This window comes from Micropterus dolomieu, linkage group LG10 (genome assembly GCF_021292245.1).
Source record: "Micropterus dolomieu isolate WLL.071019.BEF.003 ecotype Adirondacks linkage group LG10, ASM2129224v1, whole genome shotgun sequence".
NCBI classification, from domain to species: domain Eukaryota; kingdom Metazoa; phylum Chordata; class Actinopteri; order Centrarchiformes; family Centrarchidae; genus Micropterus; species Micropterus dolomieu.
Genome location: NC_060159.1, coordinates 5,534,296 through 5,553,296, shown reverse-complemented (window position 1 = coordinate 5,553,296; position 19,001 = coordinate 5,534,296). Strand labels below are relative to the sequence as shown.

At 42.3% G+C, this 19,001-nt stretch overlaps 1 protein-coding gene across 5 annotated transcripts in view; it reads left to right on the top strand.

Annotated features, from left to right (window-relative positions):
* Positions 1-19,001, top strand: part of disp1 (dispatched homolog 1 (Drosophila)) — a 90,575-nt gene that overhangs the window by 48,573 nt on the left and 23,001 nt on the right. For 4 of the 5 annotated variants that reach the window (XM_046060206.1, XM_046060203.1, XM_046060208.1 and 1 more), the window contains one exon: positions 12,624-13,350. In XM_046060206.1, the coding sequence (XP_045916162.1) occupies positions 12,665-13,350 (686 nt within the window). In that variant the 5' untranslated portion in view covers positions 12,624-12,664. Of the gene's footprint in view, positions 1-6,741; positions 6,984-12,623; positions 13,351-19,001 lie in introns of those variants that run through there. The other variant, XM_046060207.1, reaches the window with a different exon arrangement.

Genomic DNA, 19,001 nt, shown 5'->3' with positions numbered 1-19,001 from the left:
GGATGTTTGTGTGTGTACCATCAATTTACACACACAAACATCTGTCTACCAAATTCCTACTAAACAGCCCTTTGTGTGAATTGTCTCTCTCTCTTCTTTGCATGTCTGTCCATCTGCCTCTTATCCTTCCCTCCGTATGACTTTCCCTCTTTCCGTTCTGCATAACTTCCCTGTTGCCCTGTTTGTATCCGAGATCAAACCAGGACTCTGTTCAAACAAATCAAGATCTCTTTTTCCCTTCTCTGCTCTGTGGTTTGCACACACTCCTTGTTTCTCCTCTTCTTCTGCTGCCCCCTTTCTTTAACTTGATAAGAACCCTACGTTTGCATACCACCACTCTCTCTTCTTTACTTTCTCCTCTCTTGGTTCGTCCCTCCCCTCCCCGCCACTCTCCCTCTGAAAGACAACAGAAAGAAGAGTTTTGATTGAACTGTGTCTTTTCCCAGACTAGGAAGTTACTCAGGCACTTGAGAAAAGGGTAGAGGGAGAGGTGGAGTGGAGAGGGAAGAAAGACAGGGGTGATCTGTGTCAAACAACGACAAAAGCTGCTCCAAAGCCCCTAATACCATGAGAAATCCTTAGGAAAAACAGGCATAATTAGAAGGCCGAGCCTAGTCTTGTGCCAAAAAGTGTGCATTTTTTAATGTGATGAAGCAACGGCAGTGAAACAACAGGCCTCTGTTTCTGATTTTTAAACATTGTCTTGTTCCTCTGCCAAATAATTGTAGCTGGCCAGTATAGATTCTGCATGCACTTTGAAAACCTGATGATAAAGGCAAACTTTACACAGAATCTGTTTTCATCTATCTTAAGATTACTAGGACTACTCTGTGAGAGGTGCTGAACAGACCTAAACATTTTCCTCCTCAACCAAAGGGGAGAAAAGTCTATGTAAAGTGCTTTCAGGAATGTATCGCCATGCTTGTAGCATTAGTGATTTAGTGATCCCCTGACCTTTTCTCTTTTTCTCTCTCTCCTGACAACTATTTGATAGACTGCCATGACATTTAGTTCCATCCCACTTAATACTTTAATTTATCTAATATTTACTTTGAAAAGTCGTCCCGTCAGCCTCAGCTACACTTTGATTATTAGCAAATGTTAGCATGCTAACAAGCTAAACCAAGCTGGTGAACATGGAACACATAATGCATATGAAATACTGTTATGTTTGTCATTTTGAGTATGTTAGCATGCTAACCTTAGCATTTAGCTGAAATTACAGTCTGCTAGATCCCTTACATTTATCCTTTTAATTGTCTCATGACCTGCAGGTGGATCTTGCGACCCCTTGGGGAGGTCCCGACTCCCATGTTGGGACCACTTTCTCTAGGGTAATTGAAAATAGAAACACTCGAGAACCTAGTTAGACAATTATTTACTGTGGAGACATGAACACTGTGTGTGTGTGTCACTGCTGGAAACATTCTCAGCAGACTTTCTTAGCAATTGATGATTTGATTGATGTTTGTGGCTCTACTTCACGAAAGGGAATGAAAGTGAAGGTTTTTGTGTCGGTACAGTAGAAGGGTTCTGATGAAAAGTGCTCCACACCCAAGGCAGAAGAGAAAATGTTTTTTCATTTTAATCAGAGCATTCATCATTCAGTCATCATTTTGGCTCCGCTTTGGTCTGTTCTCTAAAACTGTTTCAAAATCATAGCACATTAAAATAATTCCATCGTCCACAAATCAACAAGTGTCCTCGCCATTAGTTTTGCACCTGTGAATCAAACGAGCATATGATGTCATTCACATCTTCGAGCTGCCAGTCAACACCTCGGAGAAGAATGTCGACTAGAAGTGCAGCTAAACCTCTCTGCCAATCTGACAGTTCGAGCCAGTCGCTTTCACTTGTTTCTTTTCCCCCCCTCACTTTTGTGTCTGTCATGTTCTTGCGTATGAAAGGAAATGATAAGAAACAGACAGATGGGTCATCTGGATACAGCATGTCTCTGCACAACCACAGCAATATGGCTGCTCCACTCACGTGGTCTGCTCCCGTCCTCTGCAAAGAGGATCATATCAGGCCAAATTCAGTACATACGTCCTCTGATTGACACAGGTCAAATGTCAACCCACAGATGGCACACTCCAGAATTCATGCAAGCAAAAGTTCAAACCAAAATCAGTTCATTTCTGTTAAGACTCCACAATCACTAGATTTGCTTGTGGAGGCAAAATAAATCCATGGAACACATAATGCATGTGAAATACTGTTATGTTTGTCATTTTGAGTATGTTAGCATGCTAACCTTAGCATTTAGCTGAAAGTCCTGACAGCTCGTTATAGTAGTTCACCAACTAGCCTTACGAGTGATAACTACCGGTATGTCACAAAGCTTCTAGAACCACGTATTTCACAAAGACCAGAGGATGAATTTGGCTGTGACACTTTATGGTGTAATCAGGCCAGTCTGTCCAGGTCTGACTGAAGCAGCAGATCCATTGGTGCATCCTTGTGAAATAGCGGTGCTGGAAGCAGGGGGACGTAGTGACTCTACAATCTCAGTAACTAACCAGAAAGGGAAGTTACCACAGTTAACTTAAGAGAACACGTCTACACCATCTTCTCCTGTCTCACGACTGTCTGTCCCACTGCATGGAGAACTATGGGCTGTGGTGGCCTAAAAGTTAGAGAAGCAAGCTTGTGATCGGAAAGTCATGGGTTCAATCCCCTGGACCGGCAGGATAGATCTGGGTGGGGACTCTTCGTCAGGCAAACTGCATGTATATCAGGCATCACACCTTGTGGCTGTACAGGGCCAATAAGTTTACACAGTTGTTGATGATGATGTAGATGTATTATTGACTCCTGTCCTCCTCAAAACGGTCTAAAAACCATTGTTCTTTAGGGAGCGGTTCATACTTAAACAGAGGAGGGTTAAATAAAGTGGGTGGTACAGCACAGCTAATAAGTATAGTAGCGTCCTCCATTTTGGACTCTCCGACTCTCCATTCAAAAGGTCAGCGTTATCAAGATAGTATGCTATTGGATTAGATTTACTTCATTCCAGCAAGCAAATCCACTGATGGTGGAGACCTTATTTAAATACTGGTGTCACCAGGCCTTTACAGTCCTTTTTAAGTGTTCAGTATTTTTGATAGCGCTCACAGGGCTGAGTTTGTTCCAAGTAAATGAAGCATTTCCATAGACATGTGTTAGGGTGTAAATAAACGGGATTTTGAAACTCCATCATACATTGTGACAATAGGCCCCAAACTAAACATAACCACAGGTCTTACTAACATTGAGGTCCAAACTTAAAAGACTCTGCAGCACCGTAATACATCTTTACCTTAAGCACAATACATCATACAGTGTGTAAACATGCACACAAAGCTATGTAGGCCCACAGTGGCTGCTTTGCTTGGCAACATTACAAAGAAAATGTACAGTAGAAAAGTCAATCGATTACACAATCTCCTTACAGCAAACTAAAACACGTGCACATATGTGAAACATATGGTTCCTCATGAACCAAGCTGCAGAATTAAGCTTTCCTCGTGTGTTTTGTGTGTAAAATCAGATTTACAGCATACAGCAGAGGGGAAGACATGAAATGGAACCATATTTAAGGCCTTCTTTCCGTAATTTGAACGCAGGGTAACTCAGACATTAGCTATCATTCGGGTTTCAGCCATTACTCAGCCCCCTTGAGTCCTTCTGGACAGACGTTAGGGGGCTCCGTGCTAATCGGGTGGGAGATGTCCATCCTCACTGCAGAAGTGTCGAAGGGATAGGGTTTCCCTGGTTTCCGCATCTCAGACCTACAGAAGCCAGGGAGCAATGTGAGCAGTGCTGCCTGAGAGCGCCTGTATGCTGTGCTTCTCTGTCTCTTATTCATTCATTCACCTACAGTCACACTGTTTCTCTATTTTTATTCCATTGTCCACACACACTCCAGTGCACTTAATCCCATCTTTTCTATGCACTCTTTCAGTCCTCACTTTATCTTTCATCGTCTCCATGTTTCCTTCTTTTTCTCGTTAGCCAGACATTATCACATGCAAGGGTAGCTGCAATGCTCTGAGGGCTTCTAGGATTACCTGCTGCCTTCCTGCATAAATGTCGAAGCACATTACGATCCAGCATCTGAACGCTCTGCTGTTAGATCACTCTTAATGTGCTTTCAAATCACACTGCGAGTTGAATCATGTTTAAACTTACAAGACGACGCCTTTTGTGAAGAGTTTTTTTCTCCCCCTTCCTTGTTTTCTCCTTTTTTATAATTTTTTTTTTTTGCAGCTGTTTGAGGTCTTATGCTGTTCTCTCTATGTTGGGCATAGAGAGAAAACAACAATTTGCTGTTTGTGCTGCAAGTCTGCTCTGTGTGCCAGATTTTTTTCAGTCCACAATGAAGGGGAGTTATTCTAACCCCAAAATATGGAATTAGCCTTAGAAAAAATTAGAGAGAGCAAGTTTGAAGACACATTATTTTTGACATGCCACGCAAACGCCTTAAATGGTTTAGAAACATATTGTCTTCCTCTATCCTTCTCCCACTCCTTCTTTAACCTTTTTTTTTTTTTGTTGTCCACTAAACCTGTCATTTTGATGAGTTGTGTGCAATCATCCCAGGGGCCTTTGGGTTTTCAACAGGGCCTCACTTCTTCCTGGTACAGTGCAGCCTTTGATGTGGTTCCTTCTTTAGCTCCATGCGGGCAGACCTTGGCTCTGGTTAGCTAATCCCAAACTCAGCTTCTTTAATGCATTTTATCACCACATATCTACTTAATGTTGATGTTGGTGGAGGTAAGAGGCTGGAGAGTGGTGTTAGAGCTGTAAGGCCATTGTGTTGTTATTTCAGAGGAAGGCATCGTTGTCCTGAGCGGACCGGCCGCATGATCACCATCAGCGGGCTGGTGAGGGGCTGTATAATAATTCACAGGCAGCTCCCTCACTGCTGCACCCAGTGGGAGCTGGCCCTGAGCCTCAGCAGCATGTTATGAAGTATGTTGAAGACAAGCTACTTTGGTCTGCTGTTGATTCAGAATACATTTTTAAAAAGTAACTGCAATTAATGCCAAACAAATATGCCTGATTAGTGTGGAAACACACACATTGTAAATTACAATGTAACTGACAAAATAAGAATGTAATTTTTTGTCAGACAAAAGAGAAGCACAATATGCACAACTTATTAGTACCAGGTTATTATTATTAGAGACAACTACAAAGCACTAAATGGCTTAGGCTTTGACTGGCCCCGGGGCCAGCTGTGAAAGAGCGCCCAACCACTCCAGATGATTACAGCTTGCTATATGAACTGTGTCCTAATCCTGGTGGACAGCTGAAATTAAAGCCAGGTATGGCCCTCTGCCTTCCCAGCATTCCCTGTGATAAACACCCCCCCCCTGCTGAGAAGAACCAGTTGTTTGTGAGGAAATGCATTTCCAGAAGAGTCCCCAGTCTGTAAAGGTTAGGTATTTCTTTTAGCAAATTAGGGACCACTGATGAAACTAACTGATTAAGATGACATACTCTGATTCATTTTAATGTGATTGATTGATTTCTGCATTGTGCCCAGCATGAGATTACAATTTGTGCATGACAAACTTGGTCCTTCAGACCTCCAAAAATGCATCTAACAAGAAAACACAGAAACTGGTTAGTTTTAATTGACACCTTTGTTTATGCGCCAATGTTTTGGCAGCAGGTTGAGCTATTTATTTTAAAACATTAGCTGTGTCCTTAACCTGGTTAAGGGAGGCAGTTGTATATTCTAAAATTAAAATATTAAGTTGAGGATGTATTGACTTGGACAGTTCCACCCCCTCTGAGGTTTGAATGAATCCACAGTTACCTAGGGCTTTTGTAGCCTTCGGTGGGAGAGGAAAGAGAGCATGTTAAAGTAGTTATTAAACCAAACCCATAACAGCAGCCAAATTATCTGAACAGTAATCTATAATTTAAGTAAACTGAAGTGTTAAGAACGGGTGCGGCCCTATTAAGGAATTATGTGGTAGAATTTCAGATAATTAAAAGCTGTTTACGATCTCTGTAAGTGGCATTGTTGAAAGCCTATTTTGATCATTTAATTTATGAAATTTACTTAATATAATTTATGTTGTACATAAACTTCATTAACTATTATTTAATCAATCTCTATATTATAGTGTGACAACTCATAAAATAACATTATTACAAAATAAAATGTTAAAGTTGACCTTCATTTGCCATCCTTTTCCAGTTTGATTCCAGTGTAAGCTAGGCCAGTAGCATATCTGTAACTTAGCCTGTTTGTGTAAAGGTAATTTTAGCAATGGCATGTGCAGGTGAAATTAGCTACATTCATAAACTTAAAATGTGACATTTGGAGTTTAAGGAATGGGTTTTGAAACTAAATGGAATCACACCCTCACTTCTGCACATCTGTGAACATTTAGTCTATTCACATATTAACTTAGTGTGAATAGTTAATTGATTTTTTTTCCTTCATGTAGCTAGTTCATATACTGTTGAGTTTTACTGTTATAAGTCCAATATTTCCTTTGATTCCTGCTGTAGCTTTTTTCGTGTTTCCTTCCACAACTTTTTAGTTTTCTTAAACTTTGCGGTAGCGCGCGTGAGTGGTACCTACCATGGCGCGTGCCAGCGGTGTGGCAGTGAGCGGGTTAAAGAAGCAGCCGGTGTGACCGTCCTATCAGTGCTCCACGGTGCAGTCCCAGCCCACCGCCTCCTGCCTCCGTCCCTCCGGAGAGAGCAAGGAGCCCGGGCTTGTGTGTGTGTGTGTGTGTGTGTGTGTGTGTGTGTGTGTGTGTGTCTGTTTGTCGTTCTGGCAGGACACACTCCCATGAGAAACAGCCTGCTCTCCCTAAGCCATGCCTTTTCGGGGTGTATTGTTTGTTTAACAGCGCTTGCGGATATTTGAAGTCAGACCGGAGGATTCTTTGTTGTTGTTGGTGGCAAGTTAACGAAGCGCCGCGTGCTGCTGATCCCACCGGCGACAACAAGCGCAAAGCAACGGGAGACCAACCACGGTAGGATATGTACATTTTACCCGGGCGTCGTTGACCCATTTGGACGGGAAAGTCGGCGACTTGTGCGTTCACTCGTTGAAGCGGTGAGAAAATTCAGATTTGGGACTTGTATGCAGTTTGGGTCCACGCGCCTCCGTTGTTGAGCGTCAGTGTGTCTGTCCAAGATGGTTTGTCTGTAAACTGAATAGACGGATGTCTAAGTGACTAATTGTCTTTTTCACTTTAGCTGTTTTCTGGATAATCCTGATGTAACTACAGTGAAAAGTAGCATTAGCGAGTGTTTCAATGGTAAAGTAGTAGATGAGCAGGCTAAACAATGATTTGGATCATCTCAATGCAACCAGCCACCAGTAGACTATACTTGATGTTAGAAACATATTAACGTTTCCTAAAATATTCTTATTACAAGCTTTTACCTTATCACCCTTCTGTTACAATAGCACAGCCCTAATGTAAAGTTTGCCATAGTTACCATGATGTATAGGTTTACCATGGTTAAGATTTGTGTCTGCAATTAAAAAGCAGCCAAACTAAATTTAAGTGAGTTTACTGTGATGTGCTCAATCCCTCACCAGGAATACCACAATTTTCCATGACATTTACCATCCACTGGATCCCTAAATACGATGGAGGAATAAATTCATTTATTTAAAATAGATCATATACCTTTTTAATGTGTTAATTTTCAGCGTCTCATGCTATTTTAACATGGTAAAATAGAATATATTAATTTCTCTAATTCTTACTTTCCTAATTTAGTTCTCATCCTAATGATTGTGTTGGACACCTGGGTTGATTGTTTGATTAAAACGGGCAGGTTGACTCGCTGTGTTCACCTAATTTACCTTGAGATCCAGCACTGTCAAATTGGTATGTTTAACAGCCCAGCTGTGAGAAAGTTCCCTGAGGGGGTCAAATATGTCCAAAATCTCTCCTGACAGCCAGAAACATGTTTAAGAGTATGTGTCCTGAAGCCTCTTCTAGCACGATGCCTAGCAGAGACATCTCTGTCTGTTGCTGTTAATGTTATTATTAGAAGCAATATGGTTATTAACCGTCTCTTGACTGATTCCTGGTAATTACTGCCTATTAGCTTTAATTAAAGGGATGCAGGATGCCTTTGCCTTGTGTTGCGTAGCTGCCTGTCGCCCAAGGTCTCTGCCTCTCTCTCACACCCCATAATCATGAACTTCACATGAAAGACAGCAGAAGAAGCGCTTCGTCATCACCTGCGTTATTCCAAACCATTTTCTGTGGGACTCATTGCATATGTTGGTTTTTGGTTGACGTTCTTGGTTATTTAAAGGTGAAATTCAGTTGTGGGGTCTGAGTGTAGCTACCCTTACTGGCAGAGGTAGTCCCTTAAAGTGGCATGTTGTAAAAATGGGTGGGGGGGGGAAATGACACTTCATCACATTCGGAAGTCAGACAGAGTTTGGGGAGTGATTGTTTAGGTTCAAGGTCACTGTATTTCATGTTTCTTTTTACCATGAAAGTGCAAAGCCAGTCAGAACAACTGTACTTTCAGTCTACCAAAGACTTGTAGTTCGTACCCATTATAATGGAAGGTAGAATTTTGTCTGAAAGTTACTTTCTGCGTAAATAAAGGTAGGCTGAGTAATGCTGGAGAAAGAGTCAACTAGATTTTGAAAGTATCCAACTGAACAAAAACCTCCCCACCACCTCCCTTCAGGCCTCCCTCCACAGCCACTCCTGCAAAACACATGTTCATGTGCAGGGAGTGCACGGGCAGAGTGCGCGCAGGTAGACAAGCAGGTAGGCCGTCCAGTTGGCCGTGCTTATTACAGTCCTGCCACAGCCACAGATACCAGATTCTTTTCATTTTTGTGTCAGAGCATTTGATGTATTGATTACTGCCGGGATGTAAAGAGAATATCAACAAATATAACAGTATGCTTCTGAAACAAATTGCCTACCTTAGCTTTAAAGTACGGCAATCCAGATGTGATACTTTTGAGACAAATCAGAGGATGAGGTAAAGGAATGAGAAAGCAGGAGGGAATCCTAATTCCACTACTTAATACACTGCTCCTTTGTCCCTTATGTGGTTGCAAGCATTGCCTTCTTCTTCTCTGTTACAGTTAACTACATACAGGCTACACTTGCTACAATTTTATCGGACTTTAATTCAGTTGTCCTGGCATCTCTTTGAACATGAACACCGGCTAAATTTCTTTCATAAATAGATGGAACAGCGGAAGCATCTTTGAGCCTCAGTTCCAGTGGTTCATGGCGCAGCTTGGTACAGCTGTCAGCTGTTATTTTGAAGAGGGACACAAGACCCTGCTTGTGTCCACACAGTCTGCCCTAGATGTCTCACCTGCCTGTCAACGCTCTGCATTGGTACACACACTCTCATGTGCATACACAGACTAAATTCCTTTAGACACAAACAGCAGAGAACACACTTGGTTGCGCGTTACACTATATTCTCTTTATACTTGCCTTTTTTTTCATACTTGATCTCCATTAAACCTTCGTGTTTCCATCTTGCCTCAAAGTCATTACAGGCTCTTGACAGCTGTGAGAGCCAGACTAATGACTTAATCTGTGTTTCCCCCAGTACTCTGCTATTCTGAGCTCGTCAGGCTCCGGAGTTATTCTTCCTCTGCTCCCCTTTGCTCAGCCACATCCTCCCAGCCACCCCTGACCCAACGGGACTGTCATGCTCATGTTTCACCGCTCACTCATGTTGAAGTGTCACAGAGCGCATTGGTCACATAGTCCGCGTGGCTATCGCACAGGGTCTTATGGGTAAACGGTCTAGTGTGATGTATGTATCGCTTGGTACTCAAATGCAAGCACATCCATTTTGCGGTGAAATATTTTTCTGGGGTCATGGTGTGGATGAAATGCCTTTTTAAAAAAATAAATTAAATAAAGCGATGCATACTTTTGAATTGAAGATGCTTCAGCCTGAACATGAAAAATAAAATAAAAATGTAGTTAAAATCATTTTCTAGCAGTTTTACAAATTTACAAAATCTGTTTGAAGTGGCTTCAGTGACTTTGAGTGGGTAGTGTGACAGTACAAAGGAATCCTATTCCACAGGTTGCATTATTGAAGCACTGCAGTAATCAGTTTTGGTCTGTGGCATCTGAAACATTTTCCACGTCATCGACCTCCAGTTTTGGGCTTATCTCTCGATAGCATCACAGATATAGTCTTCATGCATCAAGAGAGAAACCTTCAGCTGGGCCAGATGTCGCACACACTGCGTAATTCAAAATGTACAGCCAGAAAAGTATTTCCACAAGTTATTCACAATACAAGTCGAAGCAAACCCAAATATGTGACATTTAAATGTTCTACACAGAACAAATAGAGGGAAGTATTATTATATATTTAGAACCAGTTGTGCTTATTTTGACAGCAAGTCTCCCGACACGGCTGTTGGTGACAGTTACTTTGCCTTTCAAATCATTTTTTTCACAACTTTCAGCTGGTTGTCTTAAAGACAAACACCCTTCTTCCAGCCTTAGCCTTAGTGTTTGATTATTTCATCCCGGCTCATGTCATGTTTCTGTAGTTTGGGCCGTGTTCCAGCAGTGCGGCCCGCCTCAACCCTGCATCACCTGTGAAACGCAACCGCTTTTGAAGTGTGTCAAGCATATCATGGCACAAAGCAGCAGACGCACCTTTCTGTCTCCCTCTCCTCTCTCTCCCCCCCCGGCTTTGCTAAAATATCCCACATTTTCACATCTCGGTCTCCTGTGAGTATGTTGTAATTTAAGCTGAAGCGTATATGGGGGCTGAAACTGTCGCATAACTTGAACCTTCTGTTTTTTTTCTTCATCCTGTTGGAACCGTTTTTGAAAGCTGCTAATGCACGAGTGTCTCATGCTTTGTAATCTATACAAACACTGGAGATTTATGCCAGGTCTTATTCATGCTCCGTAAATCAAGTTGATCTGAAACGGCCCCTATTTGATGTGACTGTTGTGACTCCAATGAGAAGACAGAAAATTGGTTCAGTTTGCCAAATATTTCAGTGGTGATTCAGTTAATCATTAAAAAAAACTCCTCCCTATCTAACTTTATTGGGCAGGCGCCTGTTTTGTTTTTCTTTGCTTTGCAAGACTTGGCATTTTTTCTGATTGCAGTATCAGCATTGGTTTTCACTTTAATCATTTACCTGACCTCTTATTTGTAAAGCTTTTAAACTCGCTAGAGTAAATGCCTGTTTAAAAAAAAAAAAAAAAAAAAGGTAAAAAATAGAATTATAAGCTGACGAGAAAGGGGGTCGAATATGTTTTATCTGCCGAAAGTCACATCAAACACTATTACAAAGGCAAAACGTGAGGCCTGTTGATGCATCTCTGTTAAGCTTGGTTGGTAAAGGGCATGTTTTGGACTCTTCATTATGTGTGTCAGTTGAGTGCCAAGTGGGACACTACACATAAAATATAAAAACATTCATTTATGTGTTGAGAAATTTTAGCTGAAAATGCTACTTCTGAGAAGTTAAGAATGCTACTTTTTGGATAAATGTTTTTGCTTCTGTAATGTCATTAGTGTGTTTCCTCAGTGTGGCTTATACTGGAACACAATCTCATTTTCTGCTACAGTCTCTGTCTCTCTCCTCCCTCACTTGGCGCCACTCATTCTGAATGGAAACAGCGCTCCTGCTCAGTTTCTGAGAACTTGTTTGGGGATTTTGTGATATTGTCCAGTCTAAGAAAACAGAGTTCCCTGTTGTTAGATTGAATCTCACTTGTTTATTTTACTATCAGATCCCACATGCGCACAGCATCTTACCTGGGTGTAGTCCAGTCCTCCTCTCTGTGTCCTGTCCAGCCGAGCCCTCTGTGGGAACGGGATCAGTGGTCAGCTGAGACCATTCACAAACTTTCTTTATCGCCTTTTCTTTCTCTGCTTGCTTTCACAGCTTTTCTACAATCGTTTTCTTTCTGTCTTTGGATTTGGATCCTCTCACATAAGATTAACAGACATAGAACTGATAAAGCTGTTTGGGAAAAGATGAGATCAGAATCTGTCTGTTTAAAAATGACGCTGGAGCCAGAAGACAGTTAGCTTAGCATAAATACTGGAAACAGGGAAACAAAAAGCCTGGCTCTGTCTAGCATCTCTAAAGCTCATTAATTAACATGTATTCCCAGATGTTAATCTATAAACCTAAGTGTAAAAATAACTATGTGGTTTTCATTTGTTACTATTTTTGCACAGGAGCAGTGAGTTCCTGAGACTCTCCTAGCCAAGAAATAATCCATCTCAAAACTCCGCTCATTGTTTCGCCTTCGGACAGAACCAGGCTAGCTAGCTTTTTCCCCCTGCCTCCAGTATTTATGCAAAGCTAAGCTAACATTCAGCAGACAGGCAGACGTATTGAAAGCGAACAAGCAAATTTTCTGAAATGTTCAACTATTCCTTTAATATGAAAGTGGAGAAGACTGTGATGAGTGATCGCTTGTGTTATATCTCTGACCAACATACTGCAGTTTAAGACTTGACCTCTAAACACAGGGCTGTGTTTTTAACAGAGTGCATGTGCTTTATAAATCAACAAGTGTGCTTTTAGCATTTATCCTTCTATTTTGTGCTGTTAAACTCAGCCTAAACATCTTTCTCTTTCTGTCTGCTTTCTTCTTCTCCCACAGAGGAGTGACAGTGTCTTTGCCAGGCTTGCTGGGAGAGGACCATGGCCCTGAGCGATGCAAGTGCCGACCCTCTGGCTCTCAGCAACGGAGGGCACCATCCCCTCGGCGCCAACGGAAATGCCCCTTCAAACACCAGCACACCAGTCAGCCTGGACCCTCTCACAGCTGCCTCTAATGGAGACTGTCCTGCAGCAGATGGAGACGAGGATGTTTTAGTGAAGGATGCAGCGTCTAAAGTTCAGCAGAAGCAGCAGAGCTCACATGTTGTCCAGAGAACAAACAGACCGAGCCAAAATGGAGGTGTGGCCAAACAGAACGGCTCCCTGAGGAACCTTCCCCCATCCTCTGCTGCCTCTTCCTCCCCCGCCACCATAGACTCCCAGAGGCTGGCCAAACGCCACCTTCCCACCGCTCTCTCCCCGTCCTCTTCCTCCCCTCCTCTCCAGCCGCTGCCGCTCTGCTGCCAGCACTGTCACTTCCACTCCACCCTGTGCTGCCCGTGTGGACAGCAGGAGTGCCCGCTCTTCCAGAACCCAGGCACAGGCCCAGGGCCCGGCTCCGTTCCCCACCCAGGAAGCACTTCCACCTGCCCGTGCTGCCTCTCTGCCTGCACATACACTCACTCCCATCCCCATCCTCCTCCTCATCCATCCTCCCCTCTCTGTCTCCATCACCACCATCACCAGCGCTGGCAGGAGCACCTCCAGAACCAGACGCCTGGAATCAGGTACGGAGGAGAGAAAGGCTTTGTGATGTTTTTTTCCTTAAATTAGGTCTGTGTTTACTCAAAAGCATTGCTCAGTATCTATTTGCAAAACTTAATGTTAGCATTCTGGTATTTCCCTGATGTACAACTGATTCAGCTGAGAAATAGTTAGAGGCAGCATTAGTGCATGTCTTGCAGTTTTTTTTTTTTATCTCAATGAGGGTCCATAAGTATGTTTTTTGTTTCTTTGAAAGTCTTTAAGTTCTTACATACTTGTTCTTACATACATACTTGTATATATTGTGTACCAAGAGTATACATCTGTTGTTTGACTGTGATTTAGCTCGTATGTGTGTGGAAGATTGTGTGTTTATTGACCCCAAACATATCCCCAGTTTGTGCAGCAGGAGGTCTCTCACAGCCCTCCAGGCCCTCATAACCCATCCCTGTGCCCCCGTGCTTGATAACATGTCACGTCTATGTTCAGGGATCACGCTTGGCCTGGAATACAGCTGTTAGGGACCATGATACACAGCATATGGGCAATATTTTAGAGCAATGCCAGGAAGGTTATTTTACAAACAGTTTTCTTCAAATAAAGGCCCGTCATTGTATGTTGCCAATAATGGTTACAGGGGTTACATCACTGTGGTTGAGGAATGACAGCAAATTAAAGTTTGCCTTTGATGTAATAGTGAGCCCTTTGCCCTTTTTAAGGCACATTTGTGAGTTGTGATTTTGGGTTATATGAAAGAAAACTGACTTCACTAAATGATTTAACTAACTGATGGTCAGGTAGGCCTTTGTCCTTGCTGCTCCAGACACCTCATGTCAAGTAGGTATTTTCTGGAAAAATGAAACAAGCCCTTAGATTTGTGCTTAAAGCCACAGCAATAACCATACGTTCTTGTTTTTTTGTTATAGATAGAATTGGCTAAAGTGCATGCAGTGATCTAAAGAGGCAAGCCATATACCAATCTTAACCTCTAGCTACAAAAGTACTATCCACTATTAGATAATGGCCCCAATGCAATACCAGAGTTATGTTTAGATAGCAAACAGCATAAAGTATATACTAAATACTACATAAAGACTTAAACTAGATAAAATACAGTCAAATGATGATTGATTGATTTAAATCAGAAAGTATGTAATCAGAGAATATGCGAACTAAGAATCTGACCAAGTGTTTATGTCAGCTGTTGGTGTTTGATACTCAAATGTGCTACCATCACATTTCAGTCTGTACTACAAAAGCGAAGGCTTAATACCTAGCTCTCACCAATATATCTTTAGCAGGTATGGTTCAAAACAAGAACACAGGCAACTGCTTATTCCCAAAAATGTTGCAAAATCAAGGAAACAAAGAACTTGAGTATGGCCATTTAAAAAACAATACCATCAAGTCCTGTTTAGAATGAAGCTTAGGGTACAAACCTAGTTTTTATTTGTACTAAAATGTTTGAGTATTCCTTGTATAAGGGGGAAACCACGCTTGAAACATTTTGTGACAGGCCTGAATTGTTCCCTCAAACCCAATTTTTTTTCTTTTCTGGCCACTGTAGAGTATGTGGTCTGTCTCTAGACTGCAGGGGTAAGCGGATCTCTTTGTCTTAACTATTTATAAAATGCAGTTCAAATGAAGTTGAATCCCTCACCACAAACATACGCTTCTGGAAACAGGTGAAGCTCCTGTGTGGAGATCTGAAGCAGATCCATGACATACAGTAGCTCAGGTTTTGGCCTGTGGTTGACCTCCTTGTCAGAGGATGCTGGTGTATAAAAGTCAGTTCATGGTAATATTGACGCTTATTTGTGTACTGCGGTCAGTAGTGTTTTTTTGTTGTTGTTTGTGTTTGCTAGACCCTCCTTGCTGCTAGGATACAAACAGCCAAAGCAAAGTTTAACCACAGGATGAGCAAGGAATTTTTGAAAGTTTTTCTTAAAATTAAGTGAGACCTACATGCAAGCAGCTTTTTCTTTCCTCAAGTGAGCCGTATACAGTGAGTTGGTTCTTTCCCTTTTACTCAAAAACCACAGGCCTTCCACTGCATTTGAAACTGGAATTTAATGCCTTGCATAATCATTAGCATAAGCTAATAGCATAGCCTATATTTGCCATCTCCACAGAGAAGGGTGGGCAGGAGGTGAAACCTTTTTGCAGAAGTAATTATTTACTCACGTCAGCTCCAGTTCGTTGCAGGGAATCTGATTTGCATGAGACTTTATTTCTTCTTACTTCTCAACATGGAATTTTCCTTCCTGAAATTAAGCTGGATCTCCCCTCATAATTTTCATTAGAAAAGCGGGACGCTGTGGGTGGCGTTGAAAGATGAGGTTTGTGCAGCCACAGCGGGAACGTAGACCAAACCTGGTGTGGGCAAATTAAACCCTGGGTGGGCAGAGAGAGACTGAACAGGATTGTGTTGCTGGCATTTAGATGCATTCACTGGCATCTGTGGGTTTTTTTCTCTTACCTGCTGCTCATTACATTCTTTTTTTATTCTCAGTTTTTCTCTCACTCTATTAACACTCACTTTCTTTCCTTCTTTCTCGCTCACTCTCTCTGTCCCTCCCTCCTCCGTCTCTTGTTCCACATCAGAATGGAGAGCAGATGTGGCGTGGGACTTCTCCGTCTCTAATGTTGAACCCCTCTCTTATTTACCAAACAGGTCCGTCTTGTTCAGCGATGACAGGTTTGAATTACAGGGCCGGGGTTTGGTCCAAGACCGCATCCCCATCTCCCCCCTTTCCTGTACACTAGTGTTTTGTGTGTGTGTGTGTGTGTGTGTCAGATGGTGAGATTAGACGTAGGAAACGATATAGTTGTCTCAGCCGTGTAGTTTTAACAAAAAACTTCAGACCTTGTCTCACTTTTACTCCTGTGCTCCAACGCTGTGCTGAGGGCTGCTGGAGTTTGGTGGTAGTTAAATCTAACTTACACTCACACATGGACATAAACCCAAGACACTATATATTCCTAATACTCTCGATAATTTGAGGGGATGGAGTCAGACAAGATGGTGTCAGATATCAGTTTGATCTGCCTCAGGCCTGTGATCTGCCAGATTAGCCGAGGGATTACATCTGTGATCACAGCACACTTAACATCTCTCACACACTGATAGGTTGTAACATTAGCTCTTTGGGGAGACCTTTTTATGTGCGTTTCACAACAGGGGATTTTTATGCCCCTGTTCTCGGCTTCACAAAACATTAATCCATTTACCAAGATTAGCCTGTACTTTGTTTCCTAACGTTTCTATTTTGAGAACGATCAAAAGCCTTTGGGTCTTTATCCGTGTATAAAATAAACCAAATCTTAGGAAAAGCCCGAGGCACAACTCAGCAGTCGCCCCCCCTCCTCCCAAAAAAATGGTTCAGCTGTCCGTCGCCTATCTGTCTCTCTTTTCTCTCTGGGTCTGTTAAAAGTATTAAGACCACGTCTGTGTCTCTGCTGTAAGATTATCTCTCACAGCCATTTTATGTGTATTATTTAAGATCGGACGGAAACAGTGTGTCCTTGGGTTGTCAGCTGTTTGGCCCGGGTCAGCTCAGTGTGTGCCAGCAGGTTTAAAGGCTTCAGGTGAAAGCCTTTAAGCCACAGCACAGGGGAAATGTTGGAACCCTTCTCCCCGTGGCTACTTTTTTGAGAAGCTGTAACAATGAATGTGTTAAATTTGATTCCAGCTCTTTTGCTCTGTTGTACACTTCGGCGTGTGTTAAAGGCAGGGTGGTTGGTAAAATCATAAAAGTAATTAGTAGTATTACATTTTGGTATTCACAAATGAACATAAATGTTTTCGGTCTGTCTCTGTGCTTGACCTTTTGACTTTTTGGAAGATAACCAATCGCTGCCATTGAGCAAAGCCCTCAGAATGCAGGCCCAGAGGTGTTAATCTGGAGCTAAGCATGCACACTTAGACCGTAGCTACAGTTTCCAGGCTTTACTTGGGGGGCTTTAAGTGCACACTTGTAGTAGATGCTGTCCAGAATGAGTCAGGAGAGAGTAAGCGTTAACACAGAGTATGTGTAGCTTGAAGAGCACCTGAGATTCAGCTAACCCGCTTCTACCTACACTGATGACCCAGCAACTAACCACCAAACAGCTCTCTGACACTCCATCTGGGGGTCACGTCATGTATTCTCCCCCCCCACCCCCACCCCCCACTCACACTCTGCTCTCCTGGAGCTAAAAGTTTCTGCGTTCTTCGCAGATGCCTCTCGCAACAGCCCTGGTTGTTTATGGCAACCCCATGTTTGGTTAAGATTCATGCCTTGTCAGATAGCAAGAATTCCTGTTTCTCACTCCCACTGACTCTGTCTCAGGAAGGGTCAGCTTTTATTATTTTGAGCAGGTGGTTTTGTTGCTATGACACATGGGAAGAACTGTATGAAAACATGACAACTGCAAAGTGCGGAGCAATTCATCATACGTTTTTAGCAACTTTTTATCAGTTGGATGGGTCTGAACATTTTTGGTGGGCCATATGTGTCTGCATAGTGTTGACCTCTCTGATCTTCATGAGCAGTGCCACGCCTTTGCTTTTATTTCGTTGCTGTTTTTGTCAAAACAGCACATTCCAGATTTTCTTCTTTTTCGTTTCTTCTTTCTTTTTGTCTTACCTCCTTTGTTTTGTCTCTCTCCATCTCTTGCTCGCTGTCAGACAGCTGCAAGCCTCAACCAGCAAGGGTTTGTCTGAAAGTGATCTGTGTGCTCTGTATTTCAGGGTGTCAGCTTGACAAGGCTTTGCGCATTATCAAGAATAACAACTGTTTGCGAGGCCTTTAGCTCTGGTGAATTGGCCGGTTTCTCAGTCTCCCCGACCAAATAAGGCGGTGCTTCTTGACGGTCTATGATGCTTCTCCTTGATGGATACCTACTGTAAAAGCTGTGAGTCTTAAATGTTTCTTCCTAAAACAAGGGAAAATGCCCATATTTCACCTCTCCCCAGTACAAATCAAATTATTTTCGAATACTCTGTTAGCATCAAGTGGCAGCAATCTGCCCTTTTCAGTGTTGTTCCAATATAATAGTGAGGAGCTGCATTGGGAATAATAGGATTTACCGTGTTTTATAAAGACGACGCGTCGACACCACACATACGTCACTCTTTAGGGTGACACTCTGTTTTTTCACCTCATTATCTTTGAGAAACGCGGTACATAAAATCGCGCACAAAATCGCACACCTACACGTCCATTTTCATTCCCCTCAGGCAGTGAAGGTTTGCAGTGTTGAACAGTGTTTTCCCCTCATGCATACCTCTATACAGGACCAACAGAAGCAGGTCAAAAAGACAGCTAAAAATACTTTTACACTAACATTTTAGACATTTAGCCAAGTATTTTGGAGCAGTAGAATTAAGCAGTTTATTCTGCAGCAATTATTCTGTTGATAAAAATAAGATATTGAAGTATAGAACAATGATATGGGGAGTGGTGGTGGGTGGGTTACTTCTCAAAGAGACACCTCTGCTGGTTGTAAAATGGTGACGCTAAAGTTACCTTGACAGTTAATTTGCAATGAGAGAAACTAGCAATCTGAGTCTTTTAAAAGCCTGCAGGCTTCATTTCTCTTGTTTCTTTTAGCTTTTTTTATACATAGAAGGAAAAAAATCATTCTTTGTTGAATTCAGTAACTTGTTGTTGCCCTAAACGACAAGAGTGAA